Consider the following 24,280-nt stretch of genomic DNA (forward strand, 5'->3'; position numbering starts at 1 on the left):
AGCCAAGCCTCTGGGTGCAGGAGCAAGGCAGGTGTTTTTGGGCAGCCCTTGCTGATTTTAAAACTGGGATGGGGTCTAATTCAAGGGGCTCTGGCCACTGCCTCACAGCAGTGCACTAGGCTGAAGCTGCAGTCGCTGAGCTGGGAAGGGGGGAGGAAGAAGACTTGGCCAGTGGGAAGCCATTCCCAAATCCTACCTCGGTTAAGCTGGTGCTTGTGGTGAGCACTGGGCTGGGAAGGCAGCAGTGCTGGCATGCATAGCCTCTAGAAAGCAACCCCCCCAGAGGTCTTGGGGGCACTACTGAGGCTATGGGGTGGGGGATGGGTCTTGGGCTCTTGCCCTGTGCTCCTCCACCCATCCTGCTCTAGGTCTTGAAGCCAGTCCCTCACTGCACCTCCCCTGCCACTTCCTTCTCAGGTTTGAGACTTTCAGGGTCAACAGCTTTGAGCAGTTCTGCATCAACTATGCCAACGAGAAGCTCCAGCAGCACTTCAACCTGGTGAGTGTCACCCCACGGCCTTGGGCATCTGGGCCTTTCCAGGACATCCTCTTCACCCTGGGTACTGTCCTGCCTTGCTGTCCTGCTCCCAGTAAAGTCCCTGCAGTCCTACTGGGGGGAAGCATTACCTGAAGGCCAGACAGCTGTCAGCCTGACTACTACTTGCTGGGTCCACAGCTGTAATGCCCCCAGTCCCACTCCTGGATTTTACGGCTGTAGTGTTTTTTGGCAGCCTCAGTTGTAAAATGCTCTTAAGTCTCCCTTGGAATGGTCTGTTAAGCATGCTTTGGCTCATGAGGCCCCTGCTTATTTAGGGGGCAGAGATGAATAGCACTAGGGGAGGAAGGGATCTGCATCCATGTCACAGGGTCTTGCTGTGCTTTTCCCAGCCCTGGGGGGGTCTCTGCCTTTTGGAACATGGGCAATAAGATTTTTTTTTTTCTGCCTCATCTGCTGGTGGAAGGTGGCCTGCAGCTGGTTCAGTAGGACAGGGGCTGGCTGGCTGTGGAGGTGGGGAGTTGTCAAAGAGCACAGTCCACAGGGGATGCAGAAGGCTTTAGAAGCACTGTCCTTTGCTCTGCAAGAAGGACTGATCCCCAGCTTTTGGACCAAAGCAGGGTCTACCTGGAACATGGGGCCAAGTCTCCTTGGGTGGGTATAACCACAGCTCCCTGAATCTTGGACTTGCAATGGTATCGGGCCACAGGGCAGAGAGGCTCCTTATCCTGTGTGGCTTGCCTCTCCCAGCTGAGCATAGCAGCACAACGTCTTGAGGCTAAGCATTGGCCACCTGGCTAGTCAGATCTATAGAGGCTGAGGTGTTTTGTCCTTCTGGCACTTAATGCAGGTGGCCTCAGAAGAGGGGTGCTGCAGGCATGTCCCTACCTTCATACAAGTGATCACCCCTTTCCTTCCTGCAGCATGTCTTCAAGCTGGAGCAGGAGGAGTATGTGGAGGAAGGGATCCCCTGGACCTTCATTGACTTTTATGACAACCAGCCATGCCTTGACCTCATTGAGGCTAAGCTTGGCATCCTGGACCTGCTGAATGAGGAGTGCAAGGTGAGTTGCAGCCCTGCCCCTCCCTAAGGAACCCCTTCCTGCCCATTTTTGGGGACTGCTGCAAGGGATCTGTTGCCAACTTGAGCAAAGGGGCCCTCTAGTCCTAGGCCCACAGGTGGCTTTAGGCAAAGCAGCCTGGAGCAAATGCTCCTTAGACAGGCCATGGTGTCCATGTTCTCCTCCTGTGCTGTGGGAGGGGGGCTGGGGCACGGCTCTCGGCTAGCAGGGCCAGCCCTGCCTTGGCTGCTGGGGGCCCTCTGGTGAGCTGCTTATGCTTGTGCCCGCTATCTTCAGTGTCCAGCTGGGCAGAACCAGAGCTGAGGGCTCTTCCAGGATAGTCTAGAGGCTGCCTTCAGCTTGCTAGGAGGATGGGGATAGGAAGGGGAAGCTGCCCTCTTGTCTCTGCTGTGCCAGGCTTCTGCTCTGCCTGGGCCAGGGCCTGCCCAACCTGTAACACCAGCTTCTGGTCAGCTGCCCTGCCTCCTGGTGAGGGGTGCTACAGAGACTGGAGTGGGCATCTGCTGACATAGGCAGTGGGTGGGGTGAGGGGTCAGACTGACTGCCTTTTTGCAAGGGCATTGCCAACAGGGAATTCCCAATTTTTTATTTTTCTCCCCAGTGGAGAGTTACTTGATGCTAGGTGCCAGGTGGCCATAAAAATAGGACCAAGACATGGTGGGGGGTGGGGTTCAGCTGGCAGAGTCCCCAGGCTGCCTGCTGTCTGACCCCTGCCCCACCACCTCTCGCAGATGCCCAGTGGCAGTGATGGGAGCTGGGCTCAGAAACTCTATGACCAGCACTTCCACCACAGCCTGCACTTCGAGAAGCCCAAGATGCATGCAGATGCCTTCATCATACAACACTTTGCTGGCAAGGTAGAAAGGGTTCTTGGGGCTGCTGGGTGGTGGTGAAAGGCAGTGTGATGCCCTGCCCTCTCCAGCCAGTGTCACCATAATGTCTTGGTCCTTCCTGAAAGGTCTTACTTTTGACACCAGCTGCTGTTCAGAGCAGGGCCCTATGGCTGTCTGCACAGCCAGTGCTGCCAGCCATATGGTGTTGGCCTGGTTGGGTATCTGCTCTGTGTGGCAGGGCAGCAAGGAGTCCAGCTGCCCCTGGAGCACCCTTTTCCCCCTTTGCTGTTTCCGAGTGGAAGTGGAGCTGCCCAAATGCCTGGAGGCTGCTGGGAGCAAACGGGGCCCCTCTGCACTGTTCCCTGCAGGTGGAGTACCAATGCAAAGGGTTTCTGGAGAAGAACAGAGATGCTGTCCATGCAGAGCTGATTGGGCTGCTTCGAGCCAGCAAGGTGCCTCCTTGGACTCCTGCGGGGAGGGGGGTGGTAGCGCAGTCCCTGCATGGAAAGAGGTGGTCCAGAACAGTAATGGATTTCATGAGGGTCACTGGGGGGCAGCGCTGGAAACAGCGTGCCCTGGCAGACTCTGCAACAACCCTCCCACCCCTTGCTGGGTAACCTTAGCTGTGGGGCATGCTACTCCAAGGCATCTGCCAACAGTGCTGATCCCTTCCTTGAGTGCCCGTGACAAGGCAGACCCAAGGGTTTTGGGGTTTGGCAGGGGCACTTGGTGGCATGCGGTGGGTCACCCTCTCCAGGCAAGGGCTGCCCCCCACTCTGCTGAGGGTGGGGTTGGAGCTGAGGCGCAAACGCCAGAGGCTGCGAACTGTCTCTGAGGGAGGCTGACTTGCCTCCCTCATCCTGCCCATATCCTCCACGTCCCGAGGCGCGGCCCACTTGGTACTGCTGCGGGGGAGAGCTGCAGGCGCCTCTTGGACGTGGAGCAAGCCGGGCCAGGTCATGAACCGCAGGCTCTGCTCCACCAGGGGGCGCCAGGCCCCCACTTTTCCTCCTGCATGAGCCACGCTTGGCGCTACCTGTAGAAACCGCCCAGCCCAAAGGTGCCAGAGCGGGTCGTCCTGCCCTCAGCTACAGCCAGAGGCTCCAGGGCTGGCGAGGATGCTGTTCTCTCTGGAAGCCATCTCGGTGCTCTCCAAATCCATCTGCCCTCCTTGGGGCAGTGGTGCTGGGGGCTCTGCTGAGAGGTGAATGATGCTGTTCTTTACTCCCCCTCCCCTTCTCACCACTGGCTGGAAGCTGTGGCATGTCAGTAGTGCTGGGGGAAGGGGTTTGTGTGGTCCCTTTTTGGGCCCAGGCCTCATGGGGAGGGGGGCTGGCTTTTGGGGATAACTCGTGGTGCTCTGTGTGTACTCCTACCCTCTGCTTTTTCAGTGCCCGTGGGCTCTGAATGCTGCTGTTCCTAGTGGGGCTCAGTTGCTGCCTTGCTGAGTCTGGTGGGGGCAGGGGGTGATGCCTGGCCAGGACTAATAGCCGTCTCCCACAACCTCCTTCCTGGCATCCCTGGGATAGCCAGCCCCTGTGGGACAGCTTGCTAGAAGCAGACTTTGGCTGTACTGGTGTTGTTCCAAGGCACTTGCTCAAGTGCAGTCTGCATCCTACTTGGGAGCCTTTGAAGCTGTGTGCAGCGGTGGGGCTGGGGCTGGGGCTTTGACATGCTGCCAAGTGGGAGTCCCTGGCTGACCAGATGGGTGCCCCTGCTTGCTGGGAGGTGTCACCTGATGCTCACTGCTGGGCTTAGCCTGATCATTCTGCTAATCCCTCTGGCCCCAGTCACAGCTGCTAGCAGAGCTATTCCCTGAGGACTGTGATGGCACCATCTCCCTGCGCAGGTCGAATGGGACCCGGCTGACCATCCGTCCTAGCAGAAAGTCCCTGCCAGGCACCAACAAGGAGCACAGGAAGCCCATCTCCATTCAGGTACAGAACAAGAAGCCCCTGAGTCTGCTTGTCCTAGAGCCAGGGCAGTTGGCTGCCAAAGCAGCATCAGGCTGGCATCTCTCTAGCATGTGGAGAGGGCCTTAAATGCCTCAGTTCTTCAGTCCCCTGTGCCCCCTCCTCCCCCCCCCCCCCCCCCCGGGGTCCTGCTTGCTTCTAGGAGCTGTCGGTGCCCAGCCTTTTTGGGAATCATCAAGGTGAACTTCTAGTCCAGGTCTCTGGCTGTCTGTCTGTGCACATGGGTCCAGGCCCTTTCCCTTGGCTGTGCTGGAAATGAGACCCATCTCCCTCCAAGCCAAAGCTTTGGGTCCTAGTCTTCCACACAGACTGGGTCTGAGCTGCTATGCTTTGCTGCATGGCTGAGGTGCTGGTACTTGCCTCCAGTCTGCTTTCGGCCTGGCTGGGCTGCATCAGAAACCTAACAAGATGTCTCCTCAGCATGGAGGGGCAATGGGGTATCTGGGAGCCCACGCTCTGTCACCTGAACCAGCCTTTGGCCTGGGTCCTGGGGTACCTCTGGCCTCCATGCTGCCTGCCTGTCTATTCCCTTGTCTTGGCTTTGAGTAGAACCGTGGCTCTGCCAGGATCAGTCCTCTGGAGTCAGCGTGGTCCTTGGCAGGGGCCCAGAAGCTGCCCCCAACCTGGCTGGCCCCCCTGCAGCAGCATGTGTCTGACCCATCTCGCTCTGTCCCCATCCTCTGCAGTTCAAGGCTTCACTGCACAAGCTGATGGAGATGCTGGGCTGCACCACTCCACACTACATCCGCTGCATCAAGCCCAATGACTTCAAGCGACCCTTCGAGTAAGCATGGCAGTCCCCTGGCATGCTGGGAGTGAGGGGGTGGACACCCCAGGCAGGCCTTTCCCACTACAGTTGGCTGGGTTTTGTTTTAAAACTGGAGGGAACACGCTTGGTCCCCACAGCGGGGCTGATGTGAGAGCACACCTGTTGTCCCCTCAGCTGAAGGCAGGGCCCCGACTCTGGCCTGGCAGTGCTCCTACTCCATTCCTGCCCCAAGAGCTAGGTGCCCAGCTCCTTCTCCAGCACCTCCTGCTGCAACGGGACTTGCTAATGAGCTGACCTGAGCTGGGCCCGAGTGTGGCTCATGCCTGAGCATGTCTGCAACTGGTGCATGGGCAGGGCCAGGGTTTCTGGCAGGGGACCAACTCCGGTCTCTCCTAGGTTTGACTCAAAGCGAGCCATTGAGCAGCTGCGGGCCTGTGGTATCCTGGAAACCATCCAGATCAGTGCCTCGGGGTACCCATCCAGGTACGACTGACCCAGTTCCCTGCTTCACTCCAGGCAGTGCCTCTCTCTTGCTTGCCAGCACTCTTATCGTAGCCATGGCTTTCCTCTGCAGGTGGACATATGAGGACTTCTTCAGCCGGTACAGGGCGCTGATGAGCCACGTGGAGCTGAGTGGGGATGATGAGAAAAAGAGCTGCAGGCTAGTCCTTGAGAGACTGCTCAGAGTAAGCCCCAGGTCTTGGGATGGGAGGGGTAGGGATCTTCTCTGAGCATCTAATACTTGATTTGGAGTGCTCTCCAGCACAGACCTATGCTGTGCCAGTGGTGGTACCTTTTTAGTGTGCCCCATATGGGCATGATGGAGGCAGCAGCTGCCTGTCCAGGAGGCTTGGTTGGAGAAGCTGCCAGCTTTTGTTCCAGCCTGAGTATGGAGTGGGTAGAGGTGGCCTCTAGACCCAGACTTTCTGCCGGCAGGGGATGCTGGATCCCCACCTCCCATCTGTCCTGTCTATTCTGATCCCACCAAATGTGCTGAACAGCCTCCGCTGGGCCTCTTCCACCCCTCCACACAAGCTACACTTCTTGGATCTCAAACTTCAGTCAACTCGGACTCTCTGGGGGTGATGTTCAAGTGCCTCCTGTTCTTAGCAGGCTGCGGCTGTCTGGCCAGGCAATGTGTCCCACAGTTTTCCCCCTCCAAAATAAAGACGGCTCATAGTTGGGGCTCCTGTGGTGGTGCCTTGGGAAGGTGCAGTCTGCCTGGGGTTTGAGGCCCCACAGCACTGCTGTACAAAAGCTGCCTGCCAGGATCCCGTGCTCTGAGGTACCCTGGGTTGCTGGGAGTTGTGCAATTAAAAAAATGCATCTAACGGGAAGAGCCATTAGCTCCTCATCAGTGGGGGACAGCACTGAGCCTGCCCTCCATCCCTCTGGGTTTACTTGACCTTGCTGCAGGCTGAAGGGGTGGCAGATGAAGACTTGTCTGTGGGGCTAGTGCAGCCTGCACAACAGCAGAAGGCTCTCTAGGCTTGGCTAGTGCAGGGCTTGTTCACGGTGTGACCCTGCCTAGGTGAGTCCCAGAGGCTGTGGAGCCCATGTGCATTGTAGTGCGAGTAAGTTGGTCCAGAGGGAGTTATAGATGAGCTGAACCAGGCTGGGTCCAGATCCCCTGGGCCTTGCAGACCTCGCCCTGTCTATGGATCCAGCCCTTCTCACCCCTCTGGGGACTCTTGCTTCAGGATCCCAGCAAGTACCAGTGTGGGAGGAGGAAGGTGTTCCTGCGCGCTGGCCAGGTGGCCTTCCTGGAGGAGCTGCGAGCCAAGACGCTGCGTGCAGCCTGCATGATTCTCCAGAGCAACCTCCGGGGCTGGCTGGGCAGGAGGCGCTTCCTGCTTGTGCGTGCAGCTGCTGTCTGTATCCAGCGCTTTGCCCGGGGCCTTCTGGCCAGGAGGTGAGGCCTGGCCCTGCCAGCCAGCAGGGAAGTGGGGACACAGGCTGGGCTTGCCAGCAGCTGGTCTCAGCAGGGCTCTTCCTGTCCAGCTAGAGCACCAGCTGCGGTGGCAGTGGCTGGAACAGTGCCACAGCTGCAAGCTAAGGGAGGAGGGTTGTGGGGCTTGGCCCATGGTCCTGCTTGGCAGCCCTAGGTGCCTGCAGAGGCTCATGCACTGGAGAGAAGCCCTGTCTGGGGGTTGGGTTGGGGAGAGCAGGTCCTGGCTGTTGTGCCTGGCATGCTGTTCCTTCTGGGCAGGCTGGTCGGGGACCTGCGGAGGGCCAAGGCCGCTGTGATCCTGCAGAAAAACATCAAGATGGCACTAGCCAGGCGGTCTTACCTGCGCATCCGTGTGGCTGTCATCACCATCCAGGCCTTCACCCGTGGCATGTTTGCCAGGCACCTGTACAAAGTGGTACGAGTCCTATCTGGACCTGGGGGGTGGGAAGTGGGATGTGGGGCTTGCTCTCTGAGGTAGGGGGCAAGGTCTCTTTTTTGTTTGGTGCCCAGGGATGCTGCTCTTGGATCTGGACACCAAGAGGTGACCAGAGCCTAAGGTAGCAGGCAACTGGGTGGAGTGAGGCCTGGGCCTATGGTGTCCTGGGATGCCCCAGGCACTCTGCTGCTCGTTTTTGAGGTTGAGTGGGGAGCCCACTTTTGGTATCTTCTAGAGGCAGGTTGTGGCACTTGGTGGTGGTGTGGGGGGCATGCAGAGCTCCATGCCATGCCTGCAAATCCCTCCATGGCTCATCCCTCCCACCCAGATGGTGCTGCACCAGAAGGCCAGGGTGATCCAGGCAGCTGTGAGGGGCTGGCTGGCTCGCTCCCACTATGCCCGCCTCCGCCGTGCTGCCGTCTACCTGCAGTGCTGTTTCCGGCGTTCTCGGGCCCGCAGGGAGCTGAAGCAGCTCCGTATCGAGGCACGGTCAGTCGAACATTACAAACAACTCCACAAGGGCATGGAGATCAAAGTGATGCAGCTCCAGTGCAAGCTGGATGAGCAGGTGGGTGCACTGGCATCTTGCCTGGTCCTACCCCTGCTTGGGGATGGTGCTGGAGTTGAGCAGGCTCGCCTGGTCCTCTGGCAGGGTAGTGGGTCTTGGAGCAGAGTGCATGCTTGCTGGCTTCCTGTGGTGCAGCTCTGGCTACCTGGGACACTTGTTTTGGCCTCTGTAAATTCCTTCCCTCCCTAACATTAAGGCTCCAGGAGTCTGTCCCTTGTCAGCACTGCTGCTTGTCCATCACCCAGATCTACTTTGCCACCCCAGAGGTAGCTACATTCCCATCCATTTGGTGAAATCTTCCACCTGCCTCTGCTCTTAGGATATGACCTATTGAATGTACCTGGTGGGGAGGGAGCCCCCTCCCCTTCTCCCTGCCTCCCATCTGCACAGCAGGACTAAAGAGGCTTGGCTCCTTGTTCCAGCTGCACTGACGGCTGCTTTAAAAGCAGAGACAGAGCCCTGATGTCTTGGCAGAGGTGAAACTTGGTCTAGATGTAGCCATGCAGTGTCTCATCTGCATGAGCGGGCGTTAAGAGTTTAGATCTTTTTGCAGTCCAAGTGGCTGGAAGCTGCTTTCCTTACTTTAACTCTGCTTGGGTGGCTAATGATCCCCAGTACCTAATAGAGGAATTAGAAGCCTGCAGCCTGGGTAGATGGGACCACTGCCCTCCCTCTTCTCCCTGAAATGAGAGGGGGTTGTCTCAAGCTGGCCCCAGCAGGCAGCATGCTGCTTCTGGAACTGGCCTGGATCTGCTGGTTCCCAGGGCAGCCGAGGGCGGGATGCGTTCCTGGCTTGATTCACTCTTGCGCACCACGTTCAGTCACTGAATGTTTCTTGGAGTTGCCATCTGTCAGCGCCTGGCTAATGGCTTATTTGGTCTTGGGGAGGGGAGAGGCTTCATTTAAAGTTCCCCTGGTTCATTTTCTGACCCTTTCCAGAGGCCTTCAGGGGTGCAGAAAGTCAGGATATGGGATAGAGTGGGGTTACTGCCCCCCCCACCATGTGTTTATATTAGTGGGGTACCATCTCTATGCCAGGAATGCCACAAACTCATCCTGCCCCGTCTGAGTGGGCTGCACTCAAAGCTGTCTGGGCTGGCAGCTCATGGGTATGGCTATACCATGACAGCAGCAGACAGGTGCCTCCAAGAAGGTCAGGACTGGCAGGCAGGGCCCTCCAAAAAGTCCTTGGGTTAGGGGTGGTCCATTCCCCTGGAGACCTGGTGTCTAGCAGAGCAGCTACTACACATCTGGGTGAGGACTGGGCTGTGCCAGTCTAGCACATGGGCTCAGCAAGGTCCTGGGCAGCCTCCTGACGGTGGCGAATGCTGGGTACAGGGGAGTGCTGAGCCCTGATCTGGGCAGGATGCTCCTCTAGGGGCCCCCAGGGAAGTGTTGCTGCACTGCCCTCACCTACATGGATGTGATGTGGCCGTGCTGGGCTGCATGGTCCCCACAGGTCTTGTGTCTGGCAAGGTGGACCTGTAGCCACTGCATACCCCAGTGCTTGCAGCATGGGGACCGGCTGGTCGGGGAGGGAGGGAGTTGGTGACAACTGGGAGAACGTGGCCTGCTGCTTGGGAGCTCCCCCATAGCCCATGCTGCGTGAGGGCCTTGTACAGAAACTCCCTCATGAGGGAACCATAGATGTATGCTCAGCCTGTATACGTGGGGCACCTGGGACCTGCAGCAGGCTGGGTGCAAAGGGACCAATGGTTCTGGCTTGGCACCTTATGCCTGCAGCCAGGGGCGGTTTGTGGAATGGGAGGCTGGGACCATGCACTGCAGTGTTGGGGGAAGTAGGAAACAGCAGGGCAGGCTCCTGGGTCCCAGCTTTGGCTAGGACTCTGACTTGTCATGGGTGTGGCCAGTTGCATCCTTTCGGTGCCTCAGTCTTCCCAGCTGCCAAGGGTCTGTCACCACCTGGGTTGTGGGAAGGTGCTGGGGAGTCAGGGCTTGAGGTTGATGGCTTGTCTGGCCCAAACTACACCTGGGTGTGAGGGCACCCAGACCCTGAAATTGGTCACTGCTTCCTGCTGCCTCCCCCAAGGCCCGGGAGAACCGGAGCCTCTTGGAGCAGCTCTCGGTGCTGAGTACCTCCCATGCCGAGGAGGTGGAGCGGCTGTGTGGTGAGATGCAGCAACTGCGTGAGGACAAGGCACAGGACCAGCACATCCAGGGCCTGCAGGAACAGCTACAGCGCATGGAGCTGGAGAAGAGGAGCTCAGAGAGGAGGCTGTGCCAGGAGCTTGAGCAGCTGAAACAGGTGCCTATGGGGGACTGGCTTCTGGCTCTGGGCAGCTCTTCCTGCAGAGCCCTGTTGAGGGAAGGGGACGGGGCTCCTAAGTGCAAAGGAACCAAAGCTACCCCCACCCTGGCCCAGTGCCACCATCCCTGCTGTATGGGAGATGGCAGTCTGTGCCCCAGAAACCAACCTGCTGAGCTCATGGGCATCCCATGTCCTGGCAGCTGCAGTGAGCTGGTACAGGGTAGTGTGACAGGTGTCCCTGCCTGGCCAGTGTCCAGTACTCTGACCAGCTCCTTCCCCTCTGTTCATCATCTGGCTGCTCCCATAGCATTCCTGTCCCTGGCCAGGGCTGGTGGGGTGGGGTTTGGCAGCCTGTAATGTTTCTATACCTGCAGCATGGTGCTGTGCTCCCATCGGTGCCACCCTGCCAACCCCTTGTCTCCCTTCCCCAGCGTATGACGGAGTTGGAAGTTGCCAAGTCCAATCTGAAGGAAGAGAATGACGCTCTGAACCGGCGCGTCCTGGAGCAGTCCAAGGATGTGGAAGGTCAGTTCTGCCCTAGCCCTGCCAGCCTGGTGGCTGCTGCCTGTCCTGTGGGGAGGGAGCCAGTGTGTGGGTTTGGGGCCACCTGGTAAGTGGATTTGACTCCCCCACTGAGGGGCACAGAGGAGGCTGGTGGCTGGCAGTGACTTGCACTTCTGCACCCAGGGCTGACTTTTTTTTTTTAGCTTCTGCTCTTCCAGGAGGGAGGGATCCCAGTGGCTGTATGATGAGCCAGCCTCCCGGTCACTTGGCCCAGACTAACCTGGTGACAGGGAGCCCCTTGGACCTCGGGGGCTCTGCCGCCTCAGTCCAAACTTGCTACACTACTTCCTTGGGGCTCATCAGGTTCTGCTCAGGCTGTTCCCATGTAGGCCCCTCACCACTTTTTTTTTTTTTTTTTTTTTTTCCCCCCCTGGTCCTACTGCCCTGGTAGCTCTGGACTCATTCATATTGTGTTATGATCATGTCCAGACACCTCCCTTCTCAGCCTCCTTGAAGGCTCAGATCAAAAGTAGTCATTGCATCTCCTGTAACCTAGTTGTGTTCCCCGCTGCACCCACATCCCTCTATTGTTAGTCCCTCGCTTGGGCGATCTGTTATTTCCCTACCAGCTTTGTCATCTTTTCTTGGATTTTCAATCCTAAACATTTACTAATAAAAGTCATAGAATCATAGAAGTCGGGTCGGAAGGGACCTTGTAGATCACCAAGTCTGACACCCCCCCCCCCCCCCCTCCCCAGCCTGGGGAGGAGAAAAACTGGGCTCAAATGACTCCAGCCAGGTAGGCATCAAGCCTTTTCTTAAAGAGCCCCAGGGTAGGAGCCAGCACCACTTCCCTAGGAAGTTGGTTCCAGATCCTAGCTGCCCTGACTGTGAAGTGATTCTTACAGATGTCTAATCTAAACCACCTCTCCAACAACTTGTGGCCGTTTTTTATTCCTTGTTATGCCAGGGGGTGCTAGGGGAAACGAGGTCTCCCCCAAACCCTTCTGGTCCCCGCCCCCCCCCCCCCCCCCCCGTCCCCTAGTGAGTTTATAGATGGTCACCAGGTCCCCCCTCCGCTGCCTTTTTGTGAAGGCTGAACAGGATCAGGTCCTGTAGTCTCTCCATTGTAAGGTCTGCCCTACAATGTGCTTGCATAAGTCAATGTGCTTACCTGGTAAAGAAAACACTGTGACCATGGAGGCAGTCTTCCTAGCCACGCTGGGGAAGACCTGCTGTCCTGGCACAGGGATAGTACCTGTGGCGAGCCAGTAGGGGGCGCTCCTGCATTGAGCCACCCACCTTCCCGGCTCGGAGTGCCTCCCTGGGGGCGCCTCGCGTCTGGCTGACCCCCTTCCTGGAGCACACTCACTAGCCTGGGGGTAATGTAGCTGCTACCACCCCAAAATGGGACTCTCTCAGCCCTGTGTCTTTGGGGAAACACAAGCCTAATAGCCCAATGGGCACTTGACCCAGTACAAGCACTTGGGGCACTTCCCCAAGTCAGGGGCCAAAAAGGGAAGTCTCCCTTAGTCCGCAGACCTAAGGGGCCTCTTAGGCATAATTTAGACCCACCCCTCTAAGTCTCCTACACCGGTCACAAAGGAGAACTTTATTGATTACAGGGGTAGGGTGAAAATAGGGTACAAGATGGAGCAATATCATGGAAATCCCATTGAGGAAAACAATCTGGCTGAGGTAGCCTTTTGATCACACATCTGAGTTACTGCCAGTTAGATATCTAACTAGACCACAAGCATCATCCCGAGGCTGTTGGAGATCCCCTCTGGAGGCAGGCCATTCCTCACTCAGGAGTTACGGGGGGGGAAGAGCCAGTTTCAGATGGTCAAGCTCCTCTTTAAGTGCGAGTCCTCCGCATGGCTGCTGCCCCCTCCTCCTGGGCAGTCTTAACTTTTATATAGCCCCTGTGACCTCATTCACCTGGTCCAATGGGGGCCAGCACCTGTTGGCTGTCGGCCAACCAATCTGAATTACATCGCTAGTTGCCGGGCAGACTCTAGCCCACCAGGTAGATGCCCCTCACCCAGGTAGCTGATACCAGTCACGTAGGCAGGGGGAGCAGGCTTCCCCCCTCCCTCAGGACTAGCCAGCTCAAGTTACCTAAAGAGACAGGGTAAAGGTGCATCTCCTCTGCTGGGCCCATCCTGACCAAATTGTCACAGGGCAGAGATTTTTTTGGGAGAAACAAAGGTGGCTTCCTGCCACAGTACCTGCCAAGGTAATGTATAGTAAACCTCCCACTTATCTTCCCGTTTTGGGCAGCTCTTGGCTTTAAGCCCACTTTATGGAAAGGAGAGACTCTCTTTTTCCCTGGGGCCTTATGGCTGAGGGCAAGCAAAACTCTGAGGCATCTAAACTCCAAGCCTCTGGGCTTGGGCCTGCACATAAGATGCCTGCCAAAGGTTTTGGAAACATCTGAAGCCCCAGGTGGGGGTGGAGGATGTTTGCTGGTTGTAGGGCCACTCATGGTTCTGGACAGAGTGGTTCTCTGATTTGGAGCTTTTTTTGTTTTGGCTAATTTGGCTTGGAATATGGAAAATTTTAAGCAAAGAAAAAAATCTCCAGACACAAGGTGAGGGGCAGGGACCTTGTGCCTGAGGCTGTGGGCCATGCCCCCTGTCTTTGCCTCCTTTCTTGCACTAAGACAGAGCCAAGTGCCTTGTTGGCACTTTTTACAAATACAGGCTGCTTACAACCTAGTACCCTGGGAGCTCAGCCTGGCTGATCCCAGAGACCAGTGTGATCCTTTTCCATCCAGAACAGGGAGAGGCCAAGCCTTCTGCCCAGTCTCCTGGGCTGTCAGTGGGTTCCCTGCAAGAGCAGTGTGGCAGCTCTGCCCTGTAAGATGTATAGTTGCTGGGCTTCTGGGGTCAGCCCTGGCCCTGACCTCCCTGGGTGGGGTGAGCAAGTCTTGGATCCCGTTGGTAGGCCCACCCTGGGCTCAGTCCTGCAGATGGGTGCTGCCTTCTCCACTCGGGTCTTCCACCCTGCTCCAGAAAAAATGTGCCAGCGTCTGTCGGTGGAAAGCAGAGAGCTGCAGTGCGAGCTGGAGGAGGAGAGGTCTCGCTACCAGAGCCTGGTGAAGGAGTATGCCCGCCTGGAGCAAGGCTATGAGAACCTGCGGGAGGAGGTGGCCTTCCACAAGGTGAGAGCATGAGGGCCAGGCTGGGGCAGGACTGATGCTGTCTAGGGGGCACCATGGAGAGGGGCTTTATAACAAGGTGCAAGATGAAAGGATGCAGCTAAATGTAGGTGAAGCAGGGAGTGGGGGTTGTGGGGGACATAGAGTAGCTGCTCACCCACAAGTGGTGCTTGCATCAGTGGAAGAGCTGTGCCCTCATGGCTGGGGCTCTGGCAGCAGCAGTCTCCAGGCCCCCTTGGAGGATGGCTGTGTGCACATGCCAGATGGTTTTTACAAGGTGTTGAGGGAGGTGCCCAGAACCCTGTTCCCTTGACTGGGACCAGGTGCCAAATGGCCTTGGACTATGACTTTGGGCCAAAGCTTCTAGGAGTTGTAAGGTGACCAGCTTCAGCCATGCTCCCTAAAAAGCGAAGAGGCGAGTATCTCTCCGGCCCTATGGGAAGATGTCGAGCCCATATGCAGGGGTGGGTATCCTGCCTCATGTACTTGGTTGTGGCTGCAGCTGGGCTGGACTGTCCAGGCCACAACAGTGCAGGTGTGTTCAGAGTCCCGTGCTCTGGCCTGTTGCACTCCTGATGTGATTGTCGCTGGGTTCCTGACCTTTGTTGTAATGCACCCCATCCCTTTTTCTTCCAAATCAGCACACCACAGGCTTCAGGAGGTCCCCATCTTCTGACAGTATTCTGGACTCGGAGAGCAGCTACCAATCTGGGTCCACAGCCCTATCCCGGGATGAACCCATCCAGCAGATAGAGGTGAGATGGCACTCTGCTCCTGCCTGCTTTTCCCCTGAGGAGCGGGGGTGGTTTGGCCCCCGGATGTAGACCATGGCCAACCCCATTCTTTTGGCTGGCTGCAAGCAGGAGTGCAGAAGGTATGCGGCTAGGATCCTGGCTGCCAGACTGTCATATCCTCCCCTTCCATCCTGTCCCATCATGTGCACAGGTGTCAGGGGGGAAAATGGGGCCTTACCTGTGCTGTGGCCTGGCCTGATCAGTCCTGTTGGCTAGAAAGGATCATCTGTATGTACAGCCTTCCCTTGTCTGCACTGGCAGAGTACAAACTGCTTTCCAGCCCCTGCTCTCAGGAGTGATGGGGCTGGCATCGGGCTCACCTGCTAGGCTGTTTCACTGAGCTTGGGTTGCCTGGCCATCGCCGCTTTGCAGGCAGCTGTGGGGCTGGACCCAAGAACTTGTGTCCAAAATGTGCTCCACAAGGTGCTCAGTGCTCCACATACACTGGGAACTACATCTCCCAATGCCAAAGGCCTCCCACAAACAGGAAAGTTCATGCCTGAAGGACATGAGCGACAGCCAGGCTTGCTTCACTTTTTTTGGACAATCCTCCTTCTCCCCACCCCCTCCCTGGGGAACGCTGGCAGACATGATCCAGAGTCCTGTGCTCATCTTGTGCTTGCACAGGGGTCCCCTGCCAGCAGCCCTGCAGGCTATGGCCCAGCCAGCTGCCTGTGCACTGTTCTCCAGCCCTGTCAAAGGTGGTCCCACCCCTGGCATCCAGGAAGTGGCTGTTACAATTGCTTTCTTAAGCAGTTGGCTCCCTCTCCTTCTGGCACTGTCAGGCCAATTGCTTATTATCTGTTTTGAGGCCTTTCCCCACAAATGTGCAAGGGTCCTGTCTCCTGCTGGCCTATGGTGCCCCTCGTTAAACTTTACAAGCCTCTGTCCCACATGGCCCCTTGTGCTTCAGAGCTCCATCAGCATCCCCAGCAGAGGTGGGTTGTCTCGGGCTCTCGTTGAGTGGGTGGCTACAGATACCAAGGTGTTGGAGTAAAAACATCCTCCCCAAGCCACACTTTTCCTCCTGCCCAGTCTCCATCCCAGCCTCTGAACCAGGAGAAGGATCCCTGGAGGCTGATACCTGAGCAGTACAGGGCCAGCTCGGACAGCACTACATCTTCCTTGAGCAGCGATGGTGAGCAGGACCCATTGAAGACTTGCATCCTCCTGGGGCAGCTCAATGCTGTCAGAAAGGAGCTGGTTAGGACTCAGGAGGAGCTACACAAGACAAAGGCACAGCTGGCTCATGAGGACAAGAAGCTCCTCAGGCCCTGGGTAAGGTACCTGCCTCCACCCCCTCCCTGGCTCGGGCAGCAGGTCTTGGGACATGCACTTCCACCTGAAGGCCTGACTTTCAGCAGCTGCCTTCTCCCCATCAGTACATTGCTGAGCTCTTTGGACTGAACAGGAGCCCTGAGAAAATGGTGGAGGAGGACTTGAAGCATGCGTATGATGCTGTCCAGGTTACCAACAGGTGAGCGTCTACATGCTGCTCCTTCCCCCTTGGCAGGTCTGGAGCATGGTGGGGTGTTCATAATCTGCCCCATCTCCTGCTACCCTGGTGGGGCAGAGGTGTGGTGCAGAGCCAGGTCAGAGCTGTTTGCATAGGGTTATGATTCGGTGTTTGGCACTCAACTGTGTGAAGATGCAAATACCAATCGAGCTTCCAGCTGTCATCGAGCAGCTAATGCGTACAGTGATCCTGGCTCAGACTCCAGCTCCTATCCATTCAGATGCGCACACAGATGCTCTGGGACAGCTGAACTGGCTACTCGAAAAATGGCTTTTTTCCCCCACAGAACTCTTCAGATATTCAAAAAAACAAACAAACAAAAAAAAAACCAAAAAACCCCCCAAAAAAACTCCAAACACCTCGCTAGGATGCCATTGCCCTTTTGCCACTGAAGTGCTGTGGCGCCATGTACGCATGTTTTTGCTTCCACTCTTGCTCCTGGGCTGGGCTGCTTGGCAGCCTCGCCTCTTGGTGAAAGAACCATGCATTGTGGGAGACTAGGGGGAAGCGAAGCCCACAGGAGAAGGGAGGCCCCAGCACTCCCAGCTTGCTTGGGAGTTTTTTGGCTTTGGGGGAGGCGGGGGACAGCTGCCATAAACCTGTGCTGCAGCGGCTGAGTATGCCAGGCTTCAGCCTTGCCAAGTGTGCCTCCCCTTGAATCCTTTTAAGCAGGAAGCAGAATGCCTGCTTTTGTGCAAGGTGCAGGTGCCAAATCTTACCGTTTGTTTTATTTTTAAACAAGTCTTCTGAAAGCAGGGGTTCACTTCTATCTACTGACCTCTGGTTTAAATTAGTGAGCCTTCAACTGCATGAAAACAAAGGGCATTTGAGCAAGGCATTGCCACATAAGATATGATGGTGGCATTTCCTCCCTGGCTGCATGCACAGCCCCCTGTCTCAGCAGGTTGGGATCTCGTGCCGCATTTCCAGCGTAGGTAAGTGATGCCTTTTGGCTACAGCCGTCTTCCTGGAGTTGGCAGAACTTCAAGAGGCAGCTTTCAGGGGCTAGAGTTCAAGCTGAGTCTGTCCCTTGCTCTGTATGAACTGGCTGGCAGCTCTTTGACTGCTCAGCTTCCCTGAGAATTAGAGGAGAAGTCTGGATCCACTCTCTCAGTAGAGTATCTGTGGAGCCCAGTGCAGTCTGCACTGGCACTTGGGGAGGGGTTGCTGGGATAATGTAGCATCTCCCACCCCAGCAGGCTCACTAGTAGACAAAGGTAGAGCCTGGCCTGGGCAGAAGCCCTATCATGGCACGCTCGGCTGTTGCCCCACATCTAGCAGCTAGGGAAGCCGTTCTGCTTCAGCACCTAAAACAAACCACTCGGAAGATAGTGTGCAGCAGCCAGCTGGTACTTAGCAAGCCTGTCCCAGAAATGAGGTACCTAGGAGCTGAGGGCTCGAAACCAGGACTAACGGGTTTTAGACGAGTCTCTGCTTTGGATTTAAAGAAGCTAGAGAGGCTAAGAGGCATTCTTTCCCACCTGGCAAATGGGGTTCACTGTTTATTTCCCCCTTGGAGGGGCAAAGGGTGTGCTTCATGAAGCTTCATCCACCTTCTGGTTGCCTTTTTTGTCTAAAAGGTTGGTAGGGATTTTCAGAGCCATGGAATCCAACCCCTGCACAGGTGCAGGCTCTCCTAGTCCTAAAGCATCCCAGGCAAGTGCCTTTCAGCCTCTGGAAAGCCTCGAGAGGGAGGAGACTTGCACTTCCTGGTGGCTTGCTCCAGGGCCTCCCTTGACACGCTCCTTCCACAGGCTGCTGGAGGAGCAGCTGCAAGAGCAGCAGCAGCAGCATGAGCAGGAGCAGGAAGGCTTCCAGCAGGACATCCGCGCACTGAAGCGGCTCACCTGGCAGCAGCAGAGCCTGATCCAGGACCTGCAGCACCAGCAGAGCGGAGATGGGCTTCAGTGCCAGATCGTGCAGCTGAAGGAGGAGAACTTGGTAAAGGGGCCTGGGCTTCGGGGTTGTTGCCCACTGCCCAGCTGTACGTGCTGTGGGGCCAGCTCGGGCCTTGCGCACTGGCCAGTTGGCATGCCGGGCAATAGCATCCCTCCTGCCCTGGGAGCACTGTGTGCTGAGACGCACCCTCCCCATTCTCTGCTCTGCTCGCCTGGCCAGAGCCTGCCTCTTGGCTAGGCCTGGCCCTAGCACAAGGTGGTAGCATCTGAGAGCAAGGAGCTCCTGTCCCTGTGCTGGGGGTGGCTGAAAAGGGCTCTCTGATCCTTGGCCCGTGTGGCCCCCTCAGGAGCTGTCAGAGCAGCTGCAGAGGCAGGAAAGAAGCAAGCTCAAGCTCCAGAAACAGCTGAAGAACTACATGAAGCAGATCCAGGACCCTGCAGGCAAGTGTCTCTGTAGCAATGAAGCAGTAGAGGCTGGTCCTCCCCCTAGCAGGACCCTACCCTGTCTCCCCACCCCTAGGTAGAAAGTGCAGGGCTTAAGCACTGCAGGAGCCATGGGGCTGGTGGGTGTCTGGGCTGCAGCTTGGATCATGGGACGCCTCGGGAAGGTTCTGCAGCCCTCCTGGTAGTGACTGCTGAGCCTCTGTCCAACCCCCTCCTAAGCCCCCTGCAAATGGCTACCGCCTTCTGGGGGTGACAGTGACCCTTCTCCCAGCATCCTCGCATGCTGTGCCAGATGCTCAGTGGCAACCATGTCCCTTCTTTCTTTTTTCTGCATCCCTTGAGCAGCAGAGAGCCATGGTGCCAGTGCTGCCCATCTGCTCAGACCTCTGCAGATGGGCAGTGGAGCTTCTCGTTAACAGATCTGCTCCCAGGAAACATACCTCTAGCTGCTATTCTGGGTTTGCCTTCTGCTGCTTGTTGTCCTGTAATGGGAAAGCGCCCACGCAGCCTTCATGTAAACCTAGACTGCAGCACCTGGGGTGGGGCGGGGCAGGGCTGGGCTGGCCGAGAAGCCCTGTCCTGAGCGCTACAGACCTCCCTGGAGCAGTGGGGAGACATGGGGACTGCTTGGCTTAGTGGTGGTCTTGCTTCTGAGGCACTGTGTGCTTCTCTGTACCTGGAAGCCTGGATCTGCCCTGCAAGAGCCCTAGATTTCCCCTTAGTGGAAGGCCCAGGGTGCCTTCGCTGCCCTTCCTGGCTGGTGCTCAGGGTGGTAGGGGAGGGGAGCTGCTGGCTGAGTTTGCAGCATCTGGCTAGTCGGGGGGGGGGGGGTGTCTACATGGGAGTGAGAACAGGGAATTCACAACTTGCCTGGTGCTGCCAGGCAGTGGCTGCTCTGCAGGGCAATCTGGCAGCCTCCAGTCCAGCACATGGCATGCAGAAGCATCCGGCAATTGCTCTCTGTCCCATGGTGCTGTTTAACTCAGCCTGGCTGATCTCCCAAACAAGCCCAGCTCTACCTCGTCCTGAGCAGCAACTGGCTCTGCCTGGAGCCTGGCATTCTTGGCGTGAGCTCTGCAGGAAAGACTTGCATGGGTACCAGTGGCACCCTGAGTGCCTCTAGACCAGCCAGTTCAGGAAAGCTGGGTCTGTGGCCCCAAAGCAAGGAGATGCCTTGGTTTTAACACTCTTTCCTCAGCAGCAACCAGAGAGGCCATCGGGGGACAGAGGGCAACACCTGCAGAGCAGGAGAGGCCCCTGGAGGTCCCATACCCAAGTGGGCCCTTCCAGGGCATGCTGAGATGCAGAGGAGAGGATGAAGAGCGCCTGGTCAGGACCATCATCACTGGTAAGGGGTTGTGCCCTGCTGTGGGGGCTGGGCAGCTCCCTCTGCTCCAAGGCAGTGCGAGGATGAAGCATTGTCCAAGTCCTTGCCTCCATGCTGCTGTGGACTCCCCAGGCCTCCTGCTGCTCTAGTGCATCATCCGTGCTCCAAGGACCACCCAGGACAATGCTCATGCTCACTGGAAGGTGCTTTGGGCAGTGGCAGGGCTCCTTGCAGGCCGCCAGGCCTGATGAGGGTGTGAGACAATCTGGGGATGACGGCTGCGGGGGTGGGAAGCTGTACGAGGAGCATCTGTGCTCTGGCTGAACATGGGGATGAGCTGAACAGCTTTGGAGCTGGGAAAGGAGCAGAGGGGGCAAACATCCCCCTTCTTGACTTGCTGCAGGTGATACGTCCAAGCCCAGGGCTTCCCTGTGCTGTAAGCTTCTCTTGGGGTCAGGCCTGTGCCCAGGACTTGCATGCTTGATAGGCTTTTTGAGGTTCCTCTGTCACTTCAAAACTTTGGGGGTTTGTCTCTGAAAGGGAAGCCAGAGGGGACAGCAAAGCAGCAGTACCAAGTCCCATTTGTGCCCCTCTCCTCTCATGCTAGGCAGGGGCAAGATGCTCTGGGGGGCACCTCCTCAGCCTAGTGAAATGCCAGATAAGCTGCCTACAGCAGGCTATGAGCTGGGCTCTGGCCAGGATGCTGGGGCTGATGCATTGCCTTTTTGTGCTGGGGTGGCGGGTCTGCCATGGCCATGTGTCAACCGTGGTGACAAGCTTCCTCAAGAGGAGGGGTGGGCAGCATTACCAGCTCTGAGGGGAAGCAGAAGGCCTGGGGCTGAGACAAACAGGCTCAGGTCCCCACTTCCTGGCAAAGCTTCTGACGCTGCACAGATGTTGCAGGAGGGCCCAAGTGGACACTAAAGTGGTGGTCAGGGCTGCCCCAACCCTGCTGAAGCAAAGCACCATCCCTGCCATAAAACTGTCAGCTCGGGAAGAGGTGCCAGGATGGGCTCTAATGATGCTCTGCACATGGAGAGCAGCCCTCTGCCAGCAGTATGCCTGCTGAAGAAGAGGGTGTCTAAACACCTTGTTCTTCTGAGGCAGCAGCTTGGACCAGCTCTTGAGGCTGGCAGCCTGGGCGTCATGCAGCTTGGCTTCCCAGGTTACCCCAGCAGGGACAAAGTCTGGCTAGTGCCTTGGCAGAGGCAAGTCATTGAAGGCAGCTCAAGGCTTTCTTCCCAAATACCATAAAGAATTAAGATGCCAGCAGAAGAGTGCAGCGGCTGCCAGGAAAGGCAGACTGGCACATCCTGGCTGGTGGGGCAGGGGAGAGATGTGCCCCATGGGGCTTCAGCCAGCTGTGTATAGCAGCACTGTGCCCAGTACTGGGTGCTATTCATGTAGGGCTGGGCTAAACCCAGAGCTGCTCTAGTTAAATTTTTCAAGCCAGCCCAGCCCATCTATATGGATTGGGACTTGGGGTGTGAGAATTCATGGAAGCCCATAGGAGTAGCACTATGGCGGGTGGGGAGACTGGGTCTGCATTTTGTTGTTCCTCCTGTCCGAGTGGCTTTTTTGCACCCAGGGACTTCTTTCAATAGACCCTGTATGCAGGGAGGTGATGTTGTGGGCTCGCTGTCCCACCGGGTCAGGTGAGACGCAGCCTGACTTCAGTAAGGAGCAACTTGGTGCCATGACATGATGCTCCCTTCCATCTAGGGAAGGGCCTGTTGCAGACTGAGTTTTCTCTTCCTCCCCTTCCAGACTTCCAGCCTCAGCACATCCCTGGTACCCTTCCAACACTGCCAAGCTACATCCTCTTCATGTGCCTGCGGCATGCGGACTACTGCCAGGACGAGCACAAGATCCGCTCGCTCCTTACTGCTGCCATCAATGGCATCAAGAGAGTCATGAAGGTACAGAGAGCTGCAAGACATGGGCTGCCCAGCTTGGGAAGGCTAAAAGTGTGGCTGTGGCTCTGCTGTGTGTCCCCACCAGTGCTTCTCCATGTGTGGCTTTCTCCCTAGCTGCCCAGAAGCTCCTCTCTAAACCTGAGATGTGCCCTTCCTTCCTCCTGCCTGGGGCGGAGGGTGTGCTGGCCCCTGTGTGCTCCTACTGATCCTGTGTCCATGGAGCTGCCCCATCTTCAGGCTCAGCTGGTCATGGTGCTGGAGCAGTCTCCCCTGTCAGGAACATGGTTCACTAGCTGGTCTCTGCCAGCAGCAGCCCAGTGGTGCTTGTGCTGGCTGAGGGTCTTCTGGGAACTTTCACTGCCCCAGGAAAGCTGCAAATGCCACTGGACCCCAGCCCCAGGCACTGGGAGCCAGGACTCCTGGCTTAAGGGCAAGGCTGCCACTACTGCTGTAGCACTGAGTGGTGAATGCTTGGGTCCAGACTGGGCAGCAGCTGGCTTGAACTGGCTGGCTCACAGCTCTTTGCACTTGCGACCTGTCTTCCCAGTCTGCTGTAGGTAGGCATGGAAGGGCTGAGGCCAAAGCTGTGTCCCTCTGCACAGCCCTGCTCTAACGGGCCCTGGCTGGAAAAGGCCTGATCCGGCTGTGTTCTTCAGAGCTGGAGCACACACCCATGCTGCTTCAAATGCATGCAGCCACATGGCTGTCATGGCACTGCTAGAGCCAGTCCAGGGGACATGATTTCATAGACATTAGGGCTGGAAGGGACCTCGGGAGATCATGGAGTCCAGCCCCCTGCCCAAAGGGCAGGAAGTCAGCTGGGGTCATAGGATCCCAGCAAGATAAGCATCCAGTTTCCTCTTGAAGGTGTGTTCAGTGTAGGTGCTTGAACCACCTCCGCTGGCAGGCTGTTCCAGACCTTGGGGGCTCGGACAGTAAAGAAATTCTTCCTTATGTCCAGCCTGAAGCGGTCTTGCAGGAGTTTGTGACCGTTCGACCTCGTCGTCCCTTGGGGCACTCTGGTGAACAAATGCTCTCCCAGATCCTGGTGGTCACCCTTGATAAATTTTTTTATAGGTGGCCATCAGATCACCCCTGAGCCTACGCTTTTCCAGGCTAAAGAGTCCCATGGCTCTCAGCCTGTCATCGTAAGGTCTGTTTTCCTGACCTCTGATCATGCGTGTGGCTCTTCTCTGGACTCTCTCAAGCTTCTCCACATCCTATTTGAATTGTGGAGCCCAAAACTGGACGCAGTACTCCAGCTGCGGCCTCACCAAGGCCGAGTACAAGGGGAGAACGACGTCCCGGGATTTGCTCGAGAAGCATCTATGGATGCAAGCCAGCGTTTTGGTCGCTTTACTAGCCGCAGCATCGCATTGCAGGCTCATGTTCATCTTGTGGTCAATGATGACCCCCAAGTCTCTTTCTTCTGTAGTGCTAACCAACGTAGCACTGCCGAGCTTATAAGGGTGCTGCAGGTTTTTCCTCCCAAGGTGGAGAACCTTGCATTTTTCGGTGTTAAACACCATGAGGTTCTCGTCTGCCCATTTGCTGAGCTTGTCCAGGTCAGCCTGGATCACCCGCCTGTCCTCTGGCGTGGATGCTTTGCCCCAAAGTTTGGTGTCATCGGCGAACTTGGCCAGTCCGCTCCTGACTCCAGTGTCCACATCGTTAATGAAGATGTTGAACAGTATGGGTCCCAGGACAGAGCCTTGAGGGACCCCACTGGTCACAGGGCACCACGATGAGTGACTGCCATCAATCACACCCCTCTGGGTCCGACCACGGAGCCAATTTCCCAGCCAGCGGATCGTGGTGGAGCCAAGGCCACAACTGGCCAGTTTGGCCAAGAGGTGATCATGGGATACCAGATCAAAAGCTTTTTTTGAAGTCAAGATATGACATCAACCTCTTCTCCCTTGTCCAGGTGATAGGTCACCTGGTCATAGAAGGAAACGAGATTGGTCAAACAAGACCTACCCGCAACAAACCCGTGCTGGCTATCTCTTAGGATGTTAGCCTGGGCCAGTCCCTCAAGGATGGCCTCCTTAATAAACTTTTCTAGGATCTTCCCCAGGATAGAAGTCAGGCTAATGGGCCTGTAGTTAGCCAGATCCACTCTCCTCCCTTTTTTGAAGATCGGCACCACATTGGCCTTCTTCCAGTCCTTGGGCACTACACCAGAGCGCCAGGAGTTTTCAAAGACCCGTGCCAGGGGCTGGGCTATGACGCTCGCCAGCTCCTTGAGTACCCTGGGGTGCAGGTTGTCAGGGCCGGCTGACTTGAAGGTATCCAGCCTCTCAAGGTGTTCCTTCATGAGGTCAGCATTGATGGAGGGTAG

General features: G+C 56.8%; 1 protein-coding gene across 1 annotated transcript in view; it reads left to right on the top strand.

Annotated features, from left to right (window-relative positions):
- Window positions 1-24,280, top strand: part of LOC149853311 (unconventional myosin-Vb-like) — a 42,732-nt gene that overhangs the window by 12,734 nt on the left and 5,718 nt on the right. Inside the window, exons 11-31 of the mRNA XM_090027922.1 lie at window positions 418-499; window positions 1,420-1,560; window positions 2,310-2,435; window positions 2,780-2,863; window positions 4,202-4,348; window positions 5,071-5,168; window positions 5,550-5,636; window positions 5,728-5,839; window positions 6,854-7,065; window positions 7,363-7,519; window positions 7,869-8,108; window positions 10,159-10,374; window positions 10,809-10,902; window positions 13,899-14,047; window positions 14,686-14,799; window positions 15,874-16,116; window positions 16,221-16,315; window positions 18,109-18,295; window positions 18,600-18,693; window positions 19,898-20,044; window positions 21,791-21,942. Coding sequence (XP_089884048.1) covers window positions 418-499; window positions 1,420-1,560; window positions 2,310-2,435; window positions 2,780-2,863; window positions 4,202-4,348; window positions 5,071-5,168; window positions 5,550-5,636; window positions 5,728-5,839; window positions 6,854-7,065; window positions 7,363-7,519; window positions 7,869-8,108; window positions 10,159-10,374; window positions 10,809-10,902; window positions 13,899-14,047; window positions 14,686-14,799; window positions 15,874-16,116; window positions 16,221-16,315; window positions 18,109-18,295; window positions 18,600-18,693; window positions 19,898-20,044; window positions 21,791-21,942 — 2,977 coding nt within the window. The remainder of the gene's footprint in view (window positions 1-417; window positions 500-1,419; window positions 1,561-2,309; window positions 2,436-2,779; window positions 2,864-4,201; window positions 4,349-5,070; window positions 5,169-5,549; window positions 5,637-5,727; window positions 5,840-6,853; window positions 7,066-7,362; window positions 7,520-7,868; window positions 8,109-10,158; window positions 10,375-10,808; window positions 10,903-13,898; window positions 14,048-14,685; window positions 14,800-15,873; window positions 16,117-16,220; window positions 16,316-18,108; window positions 18,296-18,599; window positions 18,694-19,897; window positions 20,045-21,790; window positions 21,943-24,280) is intronic.

The sequence above is a fragment of the Crocodylus siamensis genome, chromosome 14 (genome assembly GCF_052110815.1).
Source record: "Crocodylus siamensis isolate JL-2025a chromosome 14, ASM5211081v1, whole genome shotgun sequence".
Taxonomy (NCBI): Eukaryota; Metazoa; Chordata; order Crocodylia; family Crocodylidae; genus Crocodylus; species Crocodylus siamensis.